General features: G+C 46.2%; 1 protein-coding gene across 2 annotated transcripts in view; it reads left to right on the plus strand.

Annotated features, from left to right (window-relative positions):
- Nucleotides 1-21773, plus strand: part of LAMA5 (laminin subunit alpha 5) — a 406583-nt gene that overhangs the window by 84917 nt on the left and 299893 nt on the right. For both annotated transcript variants that reach the window (XM_033963610.1, XM_033963611.1), the window contains exon 3: nucleotides 7749-7866. In XM_033963610.1, coding sequence (XP_033819501.1) covers nucleotides 7749-7866 — 118 coding nt within the window. The remainder of the gene's footprint in view (nucleotides 1-7748; nucleotides 7867-21773) is intronic.

Raw genomic sequence — 21773 nt, forward strand, 5'->3', positions numbered from 1 at the left:
TCTGGACCGCTACTTGTGCCGGCCTTCCTCCTCTCTGAAATCATTTTCAGGTTGCAGAACCGGGACGTGACGTCAGAGGGAAAGCCAACACCGGCACGAGCAGCAGGTCAGAGAAGCTGGTCCCACTGGTGAAGATTTAAAGGGGTGCAGGGGAGAGGGGGGTAGAAAGGAGGGTGTAGGGGAGCCCACTGCCCTGGGTGCTTCCTACCCTCGCTGGGATGGAGATAATGAAGAGCATTGTGGCACACCACAGAATGTTCTCTAGGCTTGGGATTTGCTTCTATCCCTTCTTACTTCATACAATACCCTGTTCACTTAACTTGAGAAGTAATAAGGAATGGTTATTACTTAATTTTGTGCCTCTGGACCAGACATGGGCAACTCCAGTCCTCGAGGGCCAGAATCCAATCAGGTTTTCAGGTTTTCCACAATGAATATGCATGAAATCTATTTGCTTGCACTGCTTTCAATGCATATTCATTGGGGAAATCTTGAAAACCCAATTGGATTCTGGCCCTCGAGGACCGAGTTGCCCATGTCTGCTCTAGACCAGTGGTTCCTAACCCTGTCCTGGAGGGGAAATCTTGAAAACCCAATTGGATTCTGGCCCTCGAGGACCGGAGTTGCCCATGTCTGCTCTAGACCAGTGGTTCCTAACCCTGTCCTGGAGGACCACCAGGCCAATCGGGTTTTCAGGATAGCCCTAATGAATATGCATGGAGCAGATTTGCATGCCTGTCACTTCCATTATATGCAAATCTCTCTCATGCATATTCATTAGGGCTAGCCTGAAAGCCCGATTGGCTTGGTGGTCCTCCAGGACAGGGTTGGGAACCACTGCTCTAGACCATCTATACCTGAGAAACAGCTTTCCCACTCACTCCACACCCTTTGGGTTTTTTGTTAATTTGCCTTGTTCTTTGTAGTCATTGCAGTGAATGGGGGTGGGGAAACCCGATCAAATTGTTCATTAGAACTGTTTTTTAAAATTTTATTGGGGGGAGAGGGAGCTTTACTTTTCATCAATGGTGATCATTAAGCCCACTCCAGTAGGGCATCACAGTCCAACTTAAGGGTTATCCTTGAAACACCAAAACGCTTCCTTGAAGCGATCCCCACCCTAATGTATCACCATGCTCCATTTACCTCCCTTTTTTTATTATTTTTCTTCGATGTGGTTAAAAACTTCCCCTCCCCTACTTCCCTTTTGTTCCATATACGTCACAGGTGTCAAAGTCAGTCCTTGAGGGCCGCAATCCAGCTGGGTTTTCAGGATTTCCCTAGCGAAAATTGTATTGAAAGCAGTGCATGCAAATAGATCTCATGCATAGTCATTAGGGAAATCCTGAAAACCCAGCTGGATTGCGGCCCTCAAGGAGGGACTTTGACATCATTGTACGTCAATGTGAACTTGTCTAGTATTTTTAATATTTGATAAGATATTGCTTTTAATTCACCTTTTTAATTTCTTTTTTAATCTCATTATATTGTACACCGTTTAGACACTTGTTTTAATAGACGGTATATCAAAAATAAAGAAACTTGAAAATTGTTATCCACCTGGCTACAGCAGATAACTTATATGGGTCAGAATTTATTATCATCTTTTGACATATTCAAGTATTAATTGCTATTCTTTTATATTTTGCACATTAAATGAAGCTGTGACCAGTTTAATACCATTAGCTGTCTCATTTCTTATGAAATAAATTGCAATTTGTTATTTCCTAACGTTAAAGTGTTGTGATTAGTAATGTAACTGAGTAAGCGTTTGTTGTTATTTGTGTCAGGCAAGGTATTTTTTATTCAGTATTATATACCACGTACAACCTTCAAGCAGTTTCCCTATCTGTCTCAGTGGGACTCATAATCTACCTAATGCACCTGAAGCAATGGGGGATTAAGTGACTTGAACAATCAGTGTTGAAGATAGAAAGTGAGGTAAAATGGAAAACTCCACAGTCCAAAAAGTTACCTCACTTGTTAGGGTAAATCATTTAACATGCAAAATATTCAATCCATACTTTTAAAAATCACAGTTTTTGGTTTCTTATTCAAAAATTCCACACATAATCTTATTTGACCCGATAAGTTATTCCATAAAAAACATCCCAGCAATCGTAAACATTTTTGTTTTTGTAGACACTTATCTTATATTCATAGCTGATTGATATACTAGCTTCATACTACCAACTGGATCCGCAGGGCTTTACCGAGTCTGTACATCTACCAGAGACACTGGAACCAATATGGTACCGTTTGATGCACCAAAGATAATACTTAAAAATGAATTCTCTGTTCGATCAGTAACCAGTGTAGATTTTTTAAAACAAGGGCTTTCTATTTCATGTTTAATGTGTTTGTGGGGGAGGGGGGGGAGATCTCATTTCCTTAACCTTTTAAATTTCAGAGTTTACATATTATATAAAACAGGGCCTTCATCAGACCGGGTGCTTCCTCCCCCCCTTCAAATGACTTTTTTATGGGGTCAGTATTCAAAAGAACCATACTATTGAACCATATTGTTTCTTATCTCTCGCAAATGTCAACTGGGAATCATTGCAGCTTACATAAGATTAATAAGGTTAGCAACATAGACATTATGAATCATAGCAAGACTATAATGAAAACAGATGCGTTTTTGGCACCTTCCTAAATTGAAGATAGGAGGAGGTCTGATGTGAGCATGCCAGAACTTCTTTAGCTGTCTACATAATTACTCCAAATATTCACTGTCTGGATAGTGTCTCTGAATTAGGGTTACCAGATTTTCCATCTGGAAAATTCGGACCCCTAGGCCCGTCCCCAGGCCCGCCCAATTCCACCCATCCACCCCTGTCACACTCTGGTCCCGCCCCCAATCCCGCCCCAGCGCCACCTCCAATCTTATCGGGCAGGACAGCTCTACTGTACAAAGAAAAGCTTTTCAAGACCCGGACAAAATGCCGGGTTTTGAAAAGCCATCCGGACCCCTGGACATATTTCCAAAAGGAGGAAATATCCAAGGAAATCCAGACATCTGGTAACCCTACTCTGAATATCCTTACTAGAGCTATGTGGAACTGGGGAAGCCCGCAGAAATCCAGTGAAATGGGGGCAAAAAAAGTCATTACGACCACAGGGATGGGAGGGAATGGATTGGAAATGAATGGGAATAGGAGGGGTATGGGGACTCAGTAACTTGACACAGACACCGATGATTAAAAAACAAAATTGAGAGGGCCCTCACCTTGATGAAAAATTGATGCATGTGATCAGTAATTTTGGCAACAAGTAAGACCACTGATAAACTGGCGAGAATATTTTGGCAGAGTATAATCTCCACTGAGCTAGTCTCATCTGTGACTGAGTAATGCAGCTAATATGAAAGCAGCATTTCTAGATTAGGTCTGGTTAGGATTGTGCAGGTCATAATCGTACTGTATCATGGACTCCAGCCATCAAAAACTGAAGTTGATCCTTAGCAAAATCGCTTAAAAAATTGTTAAACAGAAGGGTGGAACAGTGCCATAAACAGACTGTGAGTACTAACAACAGATCAAGCTATAGTTGAGGTAAGCCAATTACTGAGCCACCAACAAAATGTCCAAAACAAGACGACTCAGATTTTTTCTTTTTTTTAAAGACTTATTCAAAAGCCAGGAAATGACTTCTGTGATTAAAGTGGATATATACGTATTGAGCTTGGACAAGGAGTTCGCTTGTCTCTTCCTACCTACTGCGCAACAGAGGTCCTATGTGTGACCAAAACTGACCCATGTTGCCTGATCGCTGCTTCGAATTCCTGTCACTAGCACATCATCAGAATGCAAAACAGTTTCCAATAACATTGAATAGTAATCAGTTACTCTTAAGTATTTTCCCTATCTATCCCAGAAGACTTCAGGGTTAAGTGACTTGCTCAGAGTCCCATGGGAGCAGGCTGGGATTGAACTCAACAACCTCAGGGTGCTGAGGCAGTAGCTCTAACCACTAGGGCCACTGAACTGAACTTTGGCTCTGTAGATGGTTTATTATTTTTACATATGAGGTCTGTTCAAAAAGTTCCAGAACAGTTTGAATTGCGCTGCAACGGGAAGTTGTTTTGAGACACGCTAGGTGGCATTGAGTAGCTTGAACCCTCATGAGCAACCTCCTTTTTTCTTTTGTTGATATCTGTTTTAGTCTTCGAGTTACAGCAGTTTTTGTGAAAGTGTATTTTCGTGATTGACTATTTTTCATCATGTGCAACCTCAATGAGCAGCGCTACAGCATGACGTCCTGTTTTAAATTGGGTAAGACCATTACAGAAACTTATGAAATGTTGAAAGTGGCTTATGGGGAGCATGTCATGAGTCATAGAAGGTGATTTGAATGTATTCACACTTCAAAAGTGGTCTGGATCAGTGGAAGATGATTTGCAAACTGTAAGACCATCAACATCAACTGATAGCAGTTCTTATGCTCAATAATTAGCGATTAACTGTTAGAGAATTGGCAGGGGGAATAAAACATCTCCATTAGTTCATGCCACAACATTCTAACAGAGAAGTTGGGAATGTCTCGCTTTGCGGCAAAGTTTGTTCCATGGTTGAGGACCAACAACCAGAGAATAACCACAAATTTTGTGCAAAAAAACATGATAATAGTTCTTCCTCAGACTCCTTACTTTCCTGACTTCACCCCTGCTGACTAGTGCTGCCTGATTCGCAATTCGAATCGATTCTCCAATTCACTTTGGGTGAATCGATTCGAATCGGTTTGATATTGAAAAAAAATCAGACTTACCGATTCGTTGGCCCCCTTGCTACCGCTGCTTTTGCCTGGCCAGGGAGGAGAGGACAGAGCCTTGCTACCGGGAAGGAGAGAGCCTTGCTGCCCCGATCTGCACCAGAGACCCGTTCGGGCCTTTCTCTGTGCCACCGGAGTCCTTGCTTCTGATGTAACTTCCAGTTTTGCAAAACCGGAAGTTACATTGAAGCAAGGACTCCGGTGGCAGAGGGAAATCCTGAACGGCTCTGTGTGCAGATCAGGGCAGCAAGATTCCCTGCTTCCCGGCAGTAAGGCTCTGTCCTCTCTTCCCTGGCCAGGCAAAAGCGGCGGTAGCGAATACAATTCACTACCCTGCAGCTACTCTGGGCGTTTTCTCTCCATTTGGCCGCCCAAGCGGAAACAAAGTTTTCACTGAGGGCGGGCGCAGTGGAGAGAAGATGCAAGGAGCAGTGGCAGAAGTGGATCACTGCTGCCACCGGCAGACCTCTTCCGGACTCACTTTGGGAAAAGGTGCGGGGGGTGTTGTGGTGGTAGTGGGGACTTAGGAGTGGCATAAAAAAAATAAAAAAAGATGGAGGAAGAGGGAGATGGGGAGTTGGTGGACTGGAGGAGAGATGAGAGAAGATTGATGGGCAAAATGAACTTGGTGGAGGGGGAGATGGACTTGGAGGAGATCATGGAGAGGGGAGATGGGGGAGAAAGATAGAAGAAATAAGGATCTAAAAACAGGAGAGGAAGAGAGATGGTGGACAATGGGATTTAGGGAGGGAAGGAACAGAAAGGAAGAAAAGTTGGACACAAGGGATGGTGTGGAGGGGGGGATAGAGATACTGGATAGGAAGGTAGTTGGGAAGAGAAAAGGAGACATGGTGGACCCTGGGTGGTGGGGAAGGAGAGAGAGAGATGAAGGATGAAAGGGTAATTCAGAAAAGGTGGATCTGTGGATGGAGACGAAAAAAAAAGAAAGATACCAGACCTCTGGGGGAGGGAAGGGAAACAGAAGGGGAGGACAGAGATAGAAGATGGATGGTTAGCACGGAGAAAGAAGGAGACCCTGACAAGCAAGTTATCAGAAGACAACCGGAGCCGGGGACCGATAAGATCTGAATAATGATCAGACAACAAAAGGTAGAAAAAAAAAATTTTATTTTCTATTTTGTGGTGTTAGACCACGAACGTGAGCTAGGATTTAAGAGAGAGAGGAAAAGTCTTTTTTGTTTGTTTATTTTGTTTACACCACAGCACCAGTGGTGGGTAGGAGAAGGCAAAGTGGGTGAAGAGGCTATAAAATAAACCCACCAGGATATTTGAAAAAAATATCCACTTTGGCAGGAAAATTGAATTGAATCGAATCGAAAAATTGATTCAATAGGCTGAATCAAATCAAATTTTTTTCCTGAATTGGGCAGCACTACTGCTGACTTCTTCTTGTTTACTAAAATGAAATCCATACTGAAAGGAAAGCGATTCGACACCATTGAAGATATAAAGCAAAATTTGACGCAGCAACATTTGGTGAATCCTGAAAATGCGTTTAAGGACCATTTCCAGAAGTGGAAATGCATTGGGAAAAGTGTATACAAAGGGAAGGGGACCCAATGAAATAAGTTGTAAGGTTGTTTAATAAAGTTTTATAAAAATCAGTCCTGGAACTTTTTGAACAGACCTCGTATTTTGACATGATTGTTTTCCTCACAGTCCATGTTAATAAAATAATGTTTTTCTTGCATATTTAACTGTTATGTCTATTGTTTTGTGTTGAATTTTAGCAAGTTATAGGATGCATTTTATGTTTTGCTTGAATTTACAAGATCTTTTAAATGTGGGTCGGGTATGGTGATGGAAAAGAAAACTTGGGGGGGGTGGGGGGGATGGTGAGGGGACAGTTCTAGTATGATGGGGATGAAATGGGGACAGAATAGAATTGACTGGGCGGGTGGTGCTGGGGACCAGATTATGTCTCCATGCTCACCTCTAATCCTTACAGATTGCCTCTAGTGTATGCATAGTACCAGGTCTGAGTGTGGGCAGAGCCAGGGGCAGTCCTGCAAATGTTCAGATACTGACATTATTTGGTGCATTAACTGTAAGGATAAATAGAAGACTGCTAAGTTTTCCAGATAGTGGATGAATATTACCATAATGGGATAAGTTCCAGCAACGACTGCTTTGTCCGAATATTCAGTGCTGACAACAATCCAAATAATGACACTGAATATCCAGATATGTTTGACCACCACAGTTGGCATTTAAAAAAAATAAATCAATCTTTATTGATTTTCAAGTAGTAACAGTGCAATACATATGAATCTGAACGTATAACAAATCAAGAACAGCACTTTGAATTTACAAATATTCGAAAGTAATCTTTTCCCCCCACCTCCTTTAATTAATCAATAATATAAATGCAATTATCCTTACAATAACCCACTCTTATTTAAAGTAGTAATACATTCCCACCCTGGATGTGTAAGGAAATCAGACAAAAATTAAAGAGAAATGACAACTATATAGAAGCAACACAGTTGGCATTTAAAACAGCTGTTGACAGCCGTTTAATTTCCAACATGCAAAAAAAATAATGCAGAATAAACCACCATTCCTATAACAATATAAACCTTTCTATCAGTCAAACTGCCTTTTTTAATTTTTTTAATAAAGCAGGTGCTTTTTAAAAGGGAGCAACTCTGGAAATCTATCATGGTGTGTTTAGTAATTCTGTCAAGCGCTGATGTCTGCTTGACTGTCGCCAAGTGCTGGAAATAAGCTGACAGGGATTACATGTACTCCGGGGTAATTACTCAGCTGTGTGATAATAGAGACAACAGAAAGCAAGACTTCATGTCCCTGAGCCTGGTCGGTGTATTAGCTCTGGCCCTATTCTGAGGGGTTAGCCATGAACCCTGGAGCCTTGAGGAACAGCCTTGCACCACATCACAGAGCTTTGTGGGCACAAGCATTCTCTTGACAGACTCTCTTCTGCTCTTGTGTTCCAGCTCTTCCACGTGGCTTACGTTCTGATCAAGTTTGCCAATTCCCCTCGTCCAGACCTCTGGGTGCTTGAGCGATCCACAGATTTCGGGACCACCTATCAACCCTGGCAGTACTTTGCCTGTAAGTATGGTGTGACGGTAGTGGGAGCCAGCCATAGTGGCTTTGATCCCTGTTGGATTACGCTGTGACCTTTTCAGAGTTATGCCTCTCCACTTGTCCAGGGTATACTGTTACATTGTGCTGCTGGCTTTAGTTGAAACTCAACCTCTGTCTATTCCTTTGGCTGAATTTAGGTACCATGTACTATCTGTTACGGATACAGTGTGGGCTCTGTATATAATGCAACTATGAGTCCTTATGCATTAGAAACCTCTTCCTTCGCCAAACAACTTACAGAGGTTGTTGCTTTCTCAGCCATCTTCACTACCAGCCTCCAGATGTTCTCAGTCTTGGAACTCTGCTGATGAGAGTCTGTTACTGGTTATCAAGGTGAAACAAACACCCTAAGTGAAGGTGAAACAAACACCCTAAGTGAAGGTGAAACAAACACCCTAAGTGAAGGCATTGGGGGGGGGGGGGAGAATTACCTACATGGAACAGCAGTTACACCCTAACTGCCTTTTGGGCAGACTAGATCGGTCATTTTAGTCTTCATCTGCTGTTATCTTCTATACTATGGGGGTTACGGTATTTTAAAAGCACCCTTTACATTTAGACAGACATAAACTGGCACTTAAACATTTATCTTTCATAAACATTTTACATTATAAAGCTGGGATATAAACATCTAAAACTGAAAAATGTGCAGATGGCAAGGGGGCATGTTCAGGGAGTAGGACACAGGGTTGTGGAATTGGAGTCGGAAGCAGTTTTGGACGGAGTTGGTAAAAATGTGCTGACTTCGACTCCAGTTCAAAATAAAAACTTACATTAAAATAAAGGGCAAATTTATCATTTTATACTTTTGTCCTTTAGATTAGAGAGTTGCGCGGGGACAGAAATCCCACCCACCCCTGCCAGTCCCCGCCAGGATCCTCTCCGTCCCCAACCCATCCCCGCAAGGAATTACCTCCACCCCCGCCTGTCCCATAAAAAGCAGCAATTACTTCTGACAGGATCATCAATTCCACAGTTTCTTTTGTGTTTGCGCTGCTGTTTTCCTTGTGGAATCTCTTTGGTGGAACCCTTTTTTTGTTTCTGTTCAGGTAATTAACTTATAAACCCCCTCTTTTACTAAGGCTGACGTGTCCATTATATTATATGGGCGAACCCTGTTTCCAAAGCCTTCCATCCCCGTGGGAGTCCCGTTGGCTAGAGGGGGGTCCCAGTCCCGTGGGCCAGAGGGGGTCCCCGTGGGTTAGGGGGGATTCCCGCGGGACCCGTGGGATTCCCGCGATCCCCCTTCCTGTGCAGACCTCTACTTTAGATCCAGGATAAAAAAATGTAAGAAGCCTAATATCGGTAGGAGTTGAAGTCAAAAGTTTGGTGTAATGAACTTTACTGCCCTGCGAGGACAGGCCTAAAAATGAACATTTATTTCATGTTTGAAAAGGGGAATGAACATCTATCTGCCTCTTATACAAAGCCGCATAACAACAGCCCCGAAGCCCTTTAAATCTCTATGGGCTTCGGGGCCGTTAGCGCAGGGCAGCCGCTTGCGTGGCTTTGTAAATGAGGCCCTAAGTCTTAACAGTGCTGGGATTGACACCTGCTCACTAGCATGTCTACATTCACAAAAAGTCCCCCAGTGGTTGATGCCCTCTTCCCCACCAAAAGTCATGTTGGCAAGGGATACCAGGCTCTGTGATATCTTTAGAAAGAATAAATGTTTGTTTCTAAAATGTGTAAGATAGATGTTTTATATTCAGGCAAAAATGTTTGTTGCTTTTCCACAACCTAAACACTCATGTACTCATTTGACCTGCTGATACTTTAGACCAATAGTTCCCAACACTGTCCTGGGGGACCCCCAGCCAATCGGGTTTTCAAGATATCCCTAATGAATATGCATATAATATAACAAGACAGACTTTTTACATAAATACACTATAGGTCTCTTTACAAAGCAGCGCTAACGGCTGCGCAGTGCTAACGGCCCCAAAGCCCATAGAGATTTAAAGGGCTTCGGGGCTGTTGCCAGCGCGGGCAGCCGCTTGCACAGCTTTGTAAAAGAGGCTGTATATTAATTATATAACTCAAATCATAGCACCATGTTACATACTAAACAAAAATGATTGGATCCATCTTGCACGTCTAATTAATAAAATCTGTGTTAACCACCTAGGCAACAGCCTGGTGGAAGAAAACCTGGAGCTTATACTCGGTTCATTCAAAGACCTTTTTGGAATAAAGGTCAACCTGTTGCACCACATGGTCTGTATCATATGTTTTCTTGCATTTCTCCAACGCTCTAACGAGTGTTTGATGGTTCTTAGGCAAAGATGATAAAATGCCTTCTTGTTCCAATTCAGACTGTATCCAGGCCAGCCCGACGTAGCACTGGCGTTTCGCTATTACAGCGTCATCAGAGCTGAAGCTGTGGCAGGTTTCAACTTCATTACTTCTTTAATTCATCATAGAGTAACAACTACACGGGTTCACAAGCCCGTTCTCCCCTCAGAAAGGATGCAAAAAGCTGAAACCTGCCACAACTTCAGCTCCTGATTTTCAACGGATGCCCTCTTGTTGCCATGGGTCCTTTAAGGAAAAAGAGATTCTCTTCCACCTCGATATGGCCCGTGACATATTTGAATGTCTCGATCATGTCTCCCCTCTCTCTGCGTTCCTCAAGTGAGTACAGCTGCAACTTACCCAGTCGTTCCTCATACGGGAGATCCTTGAGTCCTGAGACCATCCTGGTGGCCATTCGCTGAATCCGACTCAACTCTCCGCACATCTTTTTGATAATGCGGCTCCAGAATTGTACACAGTATTCCAGATGGGGTCTCACCATGGATCTGTAAAAACGGCATTATGACCTCGGGCTTACGGCTGACGAAACCTCTACGGATACAGCCCGATGATTTGTCTAGCCCTGGATGAAGCTTTCTCCACTTGATTGGCAGTCTTCATGTCTTCGCTAATAAATCACCCCCCAAGTCACATTGCTGCTACAGTCCTTGTTATGATATCACCATTTAGGGTGTAAGTCCTGCATGGATTTTTGGCCGCCAAGGTGCATGACCTTGCATTTTTTGGCATTGAAACTTAGTTGCCAAGTCTTTGACCAATGCTCCAGCAGGAGTAGGTCCTGCGTCATATTGTCTGGCATTGGGCTTTTGTCGGGCACTCTGGCTTTCATCTGTTGTGCGGGTTTGCCTACTATGTTGCATAGTTTGGCATCATCGGCGAATAATGTAATTTTACCTCGAAGCCCCTCAGCCAAGTCTCTTACGAAGATGTTAAATAGGATCGAGCCCAAGACCGAGCCCTGCGGCACTCCGCTGATCACCTCCATCATATCGGAGAGGGTACTGTTTACCACTACCCTCTGAAGTCTACCTCTAAGCCAGTCCCTAACCCATGCAGTTAATGTTTCACACCAGTCCCATCGAACCCATCTGCTCAATAACCTGCGGTGTGGGACGCTATCAAACGCTTTGCTGAAGTCCAAGTACACGACGTTCAGGGACTCCCCTATATCCAGCTTTCTTGTTACCCAGTCAAAGAAGCTGATCAGATTTGATTGGCAGGACCTTCCCTTCGTAAAACCATATTGATGGGGATCTCGTAGATTCTCCTTGTTCAGGATCGTATACAATTGACGTTTGATTAGTGTTTCCATAAGTTTACTCACTATCGATGTGAGACTCACCGGTCTATAATTCTCAGCCTCCGTCCTGCATCCCTTTTTGTGGAGTGGAATGACATTAGCCATTTTCCAATCCAACGTGACTCTTCCTGTACTTAGGGAAAGATTGAAGAGCGTGGATAATGCTTCCGCCAGGACGTCACTCAAACTCCCTGAGCACCCTGGGGTGTAGTTTGTCCGGTCCCATAGCTTTGTTCACCTTGAGTCTTGATAGCTCCTCGTAGACACTGCTGGGCATAAAACTCGAAATTTCGAAATGGGTCCTTCCTAGTTTTCCTTCGTCGGCAGCTGAGGGCCAGATCCTGGCGCCTCGCAAGTGAAGATCGAGCAGGAAGTATTCATTTAAAAGTTTGGCTTTGTCAGAGTCCGATTCTACATAGTTCCCATCGGGTTTCCTAAGGCATACTATCCCATCTGTGTTTCTTTTTCTGTCACTAATATACCGGAAGAAGGATTTATCGCCCTTCTTGATGTTCTTCGCAAGGTTCTCCTCCATTCGGAGTTTGGCCTCCCTGACTGCCGTTTTGACCGCTTTTGATTTGGCCAGATAGTTTTCCTTGGATTCTCACTTCCCTGATAGTTTGTAGAGGATGAACGCTCTTTCTTCTTTTTATGAGGTCTGAGATCTCCTCAGAGAACCACTGTGGTCTATTGTTTCTACGCCGTTTACTTACTGATTTGACGTAGCGGTTGGTTGCTTCGTGTAAGGTTGATTTCAGAGTTGACCGCATTACCTCTACATTATCTGTTTTGGCATGGTTTTGCAGTGCCCGATGGACGAAATCTCCCATGCTTTCGAAGTTTGTGCCCTTAAAGTTGAGGACCTTGGTTGTTGTGCTTGACTTAGTGAAACCTTTCCTGAGGTTGAACCATATCATGTTGTAGTCACTGAAGGCCAAAGTATCGCCTACTGAGACAGACCTCTGTGACACTTTCTCCGTTGGTGAGTATTAGGTCTAGTATCGCCCGATCCCTAGTGGCTTCTAATACCATTTGTCTGAGTCTCGCTTCCTTTATAGAGGTTAATAGCCTCCTGATGCTGCTGGACGCAGCGGAAAGTATTGTTCCAATCCATATCAGGCATATTGAAGTCTCCTAACAATACTGTGTCTCCATGCAAAGTGATATTCTCCATGTCTTCGACTAATTCTATATCCATGTCCTCCTGTTGTCTTGGAGGTCTGTATACTACACCAAGATACAGGCATTTGTCCTTCCCCCTAGCCAAATTCACCCAGAGGAATTCCCCGGTATACTTGACATCTGCGATTTTGGTAACTTTGATGTCCTCTTTAGTGTATAGTGCTACCCCTCCTCCCATTTTGCCCTCTCTGTCCCGCCGAAGTAAGTTGTATCCTGGTATAGCCATATCCCCCCCATGGGAGTCCGTGAACCAGCAAACGCAGTTAGAGCGTTGGAGAAATGCAAGAAAACATACGATACAGACCATTTACCAAGTGGTGCAACAGGTTGACTTTATTCAGAAAAGGTCTTTGAATGAACTGAGTATAAGATCCAGGTTTTCTTCCACCAGGCTGCTGCCTAGTGGTTAAACACAGATTTTATTAATTAGAAGTCCAAGATGGATCCATATGTAACACGGTGCTATGATTTGAGTTATATAATAAATATAGTGTATTTATATAGAAAGTCTGTCTTGTTATGTTTAAATCATTTTTATTAAAGCACAAACATAGCAAAGAACAAAGCATGGCACAATTTTCAAAGAGCACACAAAGCCAATCCCCACCCACCCAACCATCCAACCACCCTCCCACACCACCCTGGCAGCAGCGGTAACAAAGCAATAAAGAGAAAGCAAAAAGGGGAAAAAAAGAAGTCAATTAAGTACCCAAAGTGGTTTTGAACGTAGGGTGTAAAAGTCAAGCTAAAAGGGTACCAGCACTGAGTGTACAATCGTCCAGCTTTAAGTCAACAAGTCCATCACTTCACGTCGTTCCAGTAACATTTGGTGTAACATTAATGCTCTCCATTGAGGGACGGTCGGAGAGGTTGTGGTGAAAGCCATTGCAACAAGATGCATTTCCGTCCCAGCAATACAGTTTTCCGTAAGAATGCTGCACAACCTGGTCTAGGTGGATGAAATCGAATCTGCATCGTGAAAAGAAAGTTTGGGTGTAATCTCCAGGAGCAATGCCAAAGTCGTGCCACCAAAGACACTAACTGTATCCAAAAGGAAGATATCATGGGCAAGACCAAAACATATGTCCAAACGATGCCAGAGGACCAGCACATTTCCGGCAACAGTGGTCCGCACTGATCCCTATCACATGTGCTCTCTTGGGCGTACAGAAGGCTCTCAGTATAAATTTATAATTTCGTTCCCTCTCAATCGAGGACACAGTCGGGACCTTTCCCGAGCGAATGCCTCTGCGAATCACATCCGCTGCAATGGGCAATTGGAGATCATCAGACCACCTCCGAGCCAAGGCGATAAGTCTAATTCACACCCGCCCGTTTCTGTAGCCACTTGTGAAAGAATCTGAGGGACATTGACTCAGGAGCTGTGAGTGCAATCGCTTCTTGCAATCTGTCTTGCACATCCTCCTGCAACCTCACCGGAGTCAAGAACTGTAATAATGTTTAAGCTGTTGATACGCAAAACCAGTCCATAGATGATAGCCGAAACTGTGGTTGTAGATCACTGAAGGAGATCGGTGAACCATTATCTTGTACAGTCTGTGACACATATTGTAGGCCCACACGAGACCACCGTTTGAACTCCGCAGAATCCATGCCAGGTAGGAAGTCTCCATTTCCAACTAATGAAAGGCAAGGTGTATGATGTGGAGAAATCTGCAAGCCCTTGCACAACAACTTCCATGCTGTTCGCATCGCAGGCAAAAGTGGATGGGACTTCAGCTGAGGTAAGTCTGGTAACTGAGGAGCATGGAGAAGATAGCTAAAATGATATGGCTGTAAGGAAAAAACATTCAAACACAGGCATAGAAAAATCAGAAGTGTTACAGAACCAGTCATGGATATGACGTAATTGACATGCAAGGTTAAACCGAGAGACACATAGTAGTCCCAGCCCCCTCGATCCACAGGAAGCATTAACTTAGCCAAAGAAATCCTCGCTCTTTTACCCTGCCATAAATATTTAGAGAGATGGGAGCTATGAAGTGCAGTGTGAGCTGTGGTTAACATGAGAGGGAGCATTTGCAAGACATATGTCCATTGAGGCACTACCATCATGTTATAGAGAGCTATTACGGCCAGACAGGGAAATAGGGAAGTCCGCCAGCCATGCAATGTACTAGCTGTTCGATGTAGCAAGGGTATTATATTTGCTGAATAGAGTTCTATTCAAATTTGGGGATAATTACTCCCAAATATGTCAACGAAGAAGTTGCCCATTGTAGTGGAAATCACCACCCGGCCAGTGTGTCCTCACCTCTAAAAGAGTGGGGAGTGCTAAGATTTTTGCTTATTTCAACTCCAGGCCAGAATAAATGTGAAACTCATCCAATAGTTCTAACGCTCTTGGTAGTGAGCTGTGAGGGTTATCCAATGCAAGTAAGAGGTCATCCGCAAAGGCCAGCACCCGTAATTGCGACGTGCCCTCAGGCAAACCCAAAAGTATATCATCCTTTTGGATAGTGCGCAGTAATGGGTCTAAATATAGCAGAAAAAATCAAGGGAGAGAGAGGGCAGCCCTGTCTTGTCCCCCTACCTATGGCAAATGGAGAAGATCTCACTCCATTAACCAAAACTGAGGCCGTCGGACTATTGTAAAGTGCTTGCACAGAGGATAAGAAGCCCGCGGGATCCCTATATAGTTTAAGACCTGAAACAAGTAGTGCCAGTTAACTTTATCAAAGGCTTTTGCTGCATCTAACCCGACAAGCAATCCAGGACGGCGTTCTAATTGTGCACGGGAAAAAGCTAAAAGAATGCGCCTGACATTAATGGTGGAATGTCTGTTGCGAACAAATCCCACTTGTTCAGGCACTATTATGGAGGGCAGAACAAGGGCCAATCTATCCGCCAAAACTCTAGCTAATATTTTAACATCAACATTCAGTAAAGATATCGGTCGATATGATTCTATGTCGTCTGGGGGTTTAGATGGTTTTGGAATCAAGGTAATCAGGGCGTCATTACTATGGCGGGGGAAAACCCCTTGTTCCTGTATAGCTAGGTAATAATCCAAAAGAGGGTTACTTATACAGGGGGATAAGATCTTATAAAACTCGGGTGAATAGCCATCCGGACCCGGTGCTGTACAAGATCTCAGCTTTTGAATTGCCAGGGTCACCTCCTGAACATGTAACGGCCTGTCTAATCGGGACATCTGGGCCACTGTCAGTCGAGGCAATCCCGCATCCGCCAAATAGTCCCGTACGTCAGGACCTGTATACAAACCAGGGGATGCATAAAATGCCTCAAAATATTTCTGAAAACCAGCCGCGATATCCACCGACGAAGTTAAGAACCTCCCCGAGCTCTCCCGTATCATGGGTATGTATCTGGACCCCTTCCAACTTTTTGTTATAGCCGCTAGCAATTTCCCCCGCCTTGTTACCATATTTATGAAATTGAAATTTACGGTAAAACAAAAGTTTCTTGGTGCGTTCGTGAATTAAGGAATTAAGCTCCACCAACACCGCCCTGTATGCCTCGGTATTAGCCTCCGATGGATCACGCAACAAGTCCTGTTTCAACATTGTCACCTGTCGTTCAAGATATATTATGCGATGTGCTATTCTACGGGTTCTAGTAGTGACATAATCAATAATATCCCCGCGCAATACCGCCTTGGCTGTATCCCAAAATAAAGTTGGTTGGGCAACATGTTGGGCATTGTGTGTACAGTAAGCCTTCCATTTTTCTTTTAAGAATTCCTGAAAATGAGCATCTTTGTGTAAATAGGAGGGAAATCGCCATCCAGCCCCCGGACCCCGTTGACCCCCCAGTGCCACATCAATCCAGATCATATTGTGGTCCGATATCTCCAGAGGGCCTATCGTGGCCTCCGAGACCTTAGGAAACAAGGTCTCAGAGAGTAAAATGTAGTCTAGTCTAGAAAAAGAGCCGTGTGCTCTAGACTAGAGAATGACACGGTGAAAAAATTGGTCCCCGTCACCGCCCCGTCCCCGTCTCACCATCCCCGTCACCGCCCCGTCCCCGTCTCACCATCCCCGTCACCGCCCCGTCCCCGTCTCACCATCCTCTTCACCGCCCCGTCACTGCCACTGCCACCCCATTCACCGCCCCGTCACCGCCACTGCAATCCCATTCACTTTTCTTTATTTACGTATAAAGGAAACATTCCTTTAAAACTTTAAAACTTAGTTAAATATTAGTTAATAACTATACAAAAACAAAACACGCAGAGAAAAAATTAATTAATATAAATTCCCTGACTTCCCTGCACTGTCCCCCCTTGAAGGTCTGTCCCCATCCTGAAAGCCTGATGCCCCCAACGACCGCCCCCCCCAGCTTCAAAATGATGCCTGAAGTTACCTTGGGGGGTTCTGAGCACTATTAATTTTAATTTATTACAGCACTCCAGAAATATTTTTCTAATTGTTTTAACTTGGAAAAGCGAACCAGGATTGTCTTAATGAAAGGCTTATGTTCTGCACTGCAGCCCTCCTGCCCTCGACGCAAACCCCCCTCCCCCCAACGACCGCCCCCCCCAGCCGACCCGCGACCCCCCTGGCGACCCCCACGACCCCCCCACCCCCCTTCCCCGTACCTTTGGTAGTTGGCTGGACAGACGGGAGCCAAAACCGCCTGTCCGGCAGGCAGCCAACGAAGGAATGAGGCCGGATTGGCCCATCCATCCTAAAGCTCCGCCTACTGGTGGGGCCTAAGGCGCGTGGGCCAATCAGAATAGGCCCTGGAGCCTTAGGTCCCACCTGGGGGCGCGGCCTGAGGCACATGGTCGGGTTGGGCCCATGTGCCTCAGGCCGCGCCCCCAGGTGGGACCTAAGGCTCCAGGGCCTATTCTGATTGGCCCACGCGCCTTAGGCCCCACCAGTAGGCGGAGCTTTAGGGATGGATGGGCCAATCCGGCCTCATTCCTTCGTTGGCTGCCTGCCGGACAGGCGGGTTTTGGCTCCCGTCTGTCCGGCCAACTACCAAAGGTACGGGGAAGGGGGGTGGGGGGGTCGTGGGGGTCGCCAGGGGGGTCGCGGGTCGGCTGGGGGGGCGGTCGGAGGTTCTTGGGGGGGCGGTCGTTGGGGGGGAGGGGGGTTTGCGTCGAGGGCAGGAGGGCCTGGGATCCCTCCTGCCCGTAATGTAGTGCGGGGTGGGGTTAGGGGGTCGCCGTGGCCAGGAGGGTTTGGGCTCCCTTCTGGCCCGATATTGTCGGGAATGTCGGCGGTCCTTCGGGGTGGGGGTGCGAGTGGTCCTGCCGGGGGGGGGGATGTATCGGACGTCGGGGAGGCGGCCGGGCAAGAGGGCTTGGGCTCCCTCTTGCTCCGATCGCGGGTGCGGGTGGGAGCGCGTGCGAGCGGTCGTTCGGGGTGGGGGGGCGAGCGGGTCCTGCTGGGGGGGTGAATCGGGCGTCGGGCGGTAAATAGCGGTTCCTAGAAGGGGGTACATTGGCCCGCGGGGACAAACCTGTTCACCGTTTCCGCGGTCGGTGAATGGCCTTGTCCCCGTCACCGCAGCGACTGCTAGTTTTCTTCCCCGTTTTCGGCGGTGACCCGCGGCTTAAATGCGGTGGCCGCGGGTAAAACCGTCACCGTGTCATTCTCTACTCTAGACTGGTGCGTATAATCCCGTTCAGATGGATGTAATAGTCTCCATGGGTCCACCAACCCCAAGGCTCTACACAAATAGGGAATGCCCTTCGTTTGTTTCACTCTGGCCATACACGTCGACCCAGAGCGGTCCATATTGGGTTTATGTACCTGATTTAGGTCACCCACCAAAATTAGAGGGCAGCCCAAATCTTGCACACAAATATTCACCAGATTCTGAAAAAATGCATGTTGATAGCTATTTGGACCATAGCCCACCAATAGTCTGAAGTTCCCACCAGGTCCCTCCACCCTTACCAATAGATACCGGCCCTGAGGGTCACGTCGCAATACTTATACTGTACCTAAGAAGCCCTTGCGAATCAATATGGCCACCCCAGCTCTCCTCCCTGGTGCAGAAGCAAAGTGTAGATCTCCGACCCATCCTCTCTGAAGTTTCTGGTGTTCACTATCAGTAAGCCTAGTCTCCTGTAAGCAAGCTATATCTGCAGAGTGATGTTTCAATTGGGAAAGTATTTTAGTGCGTTTTACAGGGGACGTTATTCCTGAAACATTCCAGGAAAGAATACGTAATTTACGATCACCCTTGAGGGTCCCTGTCCCTCCCGGCAATGACACCACTTCCAGTAGTATTAAGAGTCCCGGGACGCCCAGGCCTCGCCCCGAGACCACACAATCCACTCCCAAGCAGACCACCCTCTCCGCTGGAAACCATTCAATAAACAGAAAAGGCAATATACACACAAACATCCCCAAACCATACCGCTGCTGCCCCCAGTAAATCCCCAACCCCATCATCCCCGTTAACTAATCCCAGAACCCCCATCTGGAGGAACTAGAGTCACAGAAATTGTCACCCCCCAGGGCCTCCCTGACCTTCAATTATCTGTCTTCAACCATAATACATAGAGAACACTGTCCCTGCAAACAGCAGTTAGCACAAAAGTCTTATGCAGGCACCAACCCTACCCAGCCTGTATCCAAACACAGTTTAATCCGCTCCCGGCTTCGGGGCGCCCAGTTGCTTCATGTAGACATCTGCCTCCTCTGGGGTCTGAAAAGTTTTCCAGACTCCGTTGCAGTGAATCCTCAGCGTAGCTGGATAGTTGAATTGAAAGCGCTGTTTCAGATCCGCCAGGCGTGCACATAAAGGGTAGTAAGGTCTCCGCCGTTCCTGCAAAGCTACTGAGAAGTCCTGGCTCAGACGGACTGGCTGACCCTCATAGTTCAGGTCATCCTTCTTGGCTCTGTACTGGCGCAGCAACTCAATTTTATGTTGGAAATTTAACAATTTCAGGATCACAACACGCGGGCGCGTGTCTAGGCCAGGACGGGGGCCCAGCCGATGCACCCGTTCTATGCGTAAGGGCCCCAGCGAAGGTCGCAAAGTGAACTCGTCCCGCAGCCAGGTCTCCAGTAATTCGGATAAGGCTCTCTCCGACAACGTCTCCGGAATGCCCATCAGACGCAGGTTAGAGCGACGAGATCTGTTCTCTAAATCATCAATCTTATCATTCTGAGCTCTAACCTGCGCCTGCAGCGTGCTAATGTCCGTGTCCCGCGCCGTCGAGGAATCCTCCAGGTCAGACACTCTTCTTTCCAGCTCCGTTGTGCGAGCCGCCGCTGTAGACAGCAAAGTCTCTATGTTCGCTATTTGGGTGGTGAGTGCCTCCATTTGTGGCCCCAATACTTGTGAGAGCGCTGTTTTAATATCGCTCAGAGCCGACTCAGTCAGGCTGGAGACCGCCGCCGCGGGACTCGCCGCCATCTTGGGCTCCACCGGTCTTGCACGTGGTCCGGTTTTTTTCGCTGATTTCGGCTGCATTAACTCCTGGGATCGGGTAAGGTAACGGTCCATATATATAGGGATCGTACCAGGCGTCTCTCGCGGTGATAGGGTCGGCAGGGTGTCAGCAATTTGGTGCAATTCGGCAGGGCTGCCCCGGAGTGAACGAGGAGACATCCTCACTCGCTCATGACATCACGTGACTCAAGTCTGTCTTGTTATATTATATGCTTATTCATTAGGGATATCTTGAAAACCCGATTGTCTGGGGGTCCCCCAGGTCAGGGTTGGGAACTACTGACTGTATTCAGAAAAGGTCTTTGAATGAACTGAGTATAAGCTCCAGGTTTTCTTCCACCAGGCTGCTGCCTAGGTGGTTAACACAGATTTTATTAATTAGACGTGCAAGATAGATCCATTCATTTTGTTTAGTATGTAAAACTGCTATGATTTGAGTTGTATAATAACTATAGTGCATTTATGTAGAAAGCCTGTCTTGTTATATTATATGTATCAAAACTTTTGCTGAACAGTCCGCTGCCTCCACTCTGCCTGCCTGGCTTAAGTCTCCCATGTTCAAATTCCATCGTGATCTGTACAGTTTACTTGATTGCATTATAAAGGCTCTTACCCAATTAGCCATCGCTAAGCCCCTCCGCTGGAATTTGTCCAGTTACTAGTCTCTGCCCATTGCTAAGGCCCTTTTCTGACAAAAAAAACAAACAAACCATGAGGCCACCCCTTTGGGTCCTTATACTCCTGCTCTGCTCATCTCTCAACACCTCCCTCTGCCTGAACCCTCCCTCTCCCAACCTGCTCGACTCCTCAAATAGTCCACAATTCTGGCCCTGGCACCAGAATCCCCACCCTGACGCGCCCCAGGAATCACCCCACCAGAAAAACCCCCCGCAAAGTCAATCCCACCTCTCTAAAGCCTGTCCCCCATGCTAACCTCCCCTGCCATGCCTCTAACTCTCTCACCCCTGTCCCGACCCTTTACTGCAACGCCAGATCCGCATGCAATAAAATTCAAATTCTGAAGGACCTCCTTGAGGACCTTGATCCTGGATTCCTGTGCATCACAGAATCATGGATCTCAAAAGACGACCTCTTCACACAAAACGAACTCTGCACCCATGGCTACCAAGGCCTCTTTTCACCCAGAATCAACCGCAAAGGAGGTGGCCTGGCACTCCTCTACAAATCCTTCTTTGATGTCCAGCTTCTCGAGAGAGGCACCCACGCTTCATTAGAATATATGCTAGCCTCAATCAATGATGAGCTCCGTCCTCACCCACTGGGCATCCTGTTACTATACCGTCCACCTATCCCTTGGTCCAATTCCTCTAACCTGACGACTCCACCAGCAAGGACGCGATAGAATTCAATGACTTCCTCATCTCCCTAGGTTTCCCCCCCCCCCCCCCACATCTGCTCCTACCATGAAAAAGGGCACAGCCTAGACCTAATCCAGTTCCTCGACCTCACCGCTTATAAAACGTCTGCCGAAGACACCCGTTGGGAACACATCCCTTGGTCAGACCATCTCCTAGGGGCCTTCTGCCTCCCATCTTCATGTCTCATCTCAGATCCCCACCCCGATCCCCCAATTCTATTACCTTCCGGAAAAAAATTTTGAGCGATCTGTTCTGGACCAAATTCCTCAACCTCCTCCCCTCCATTCCCAAGCTTG

The sequence above is a fragment of the Geotrypetes seraphini genome, chromosome 11, assembly GCF_902459505.1.
Source record: "Geotrypetes seraphini chromosome 11, aGeoSer1.1, whole genome shotgun sequence".
Taxonomy (NCBI): Eukaryota; Metazoa; Chordata; class Amphibia; order Gymnophiona; family Dermophiidae; genus Geotrypetes; species Geotrypetes seraphini.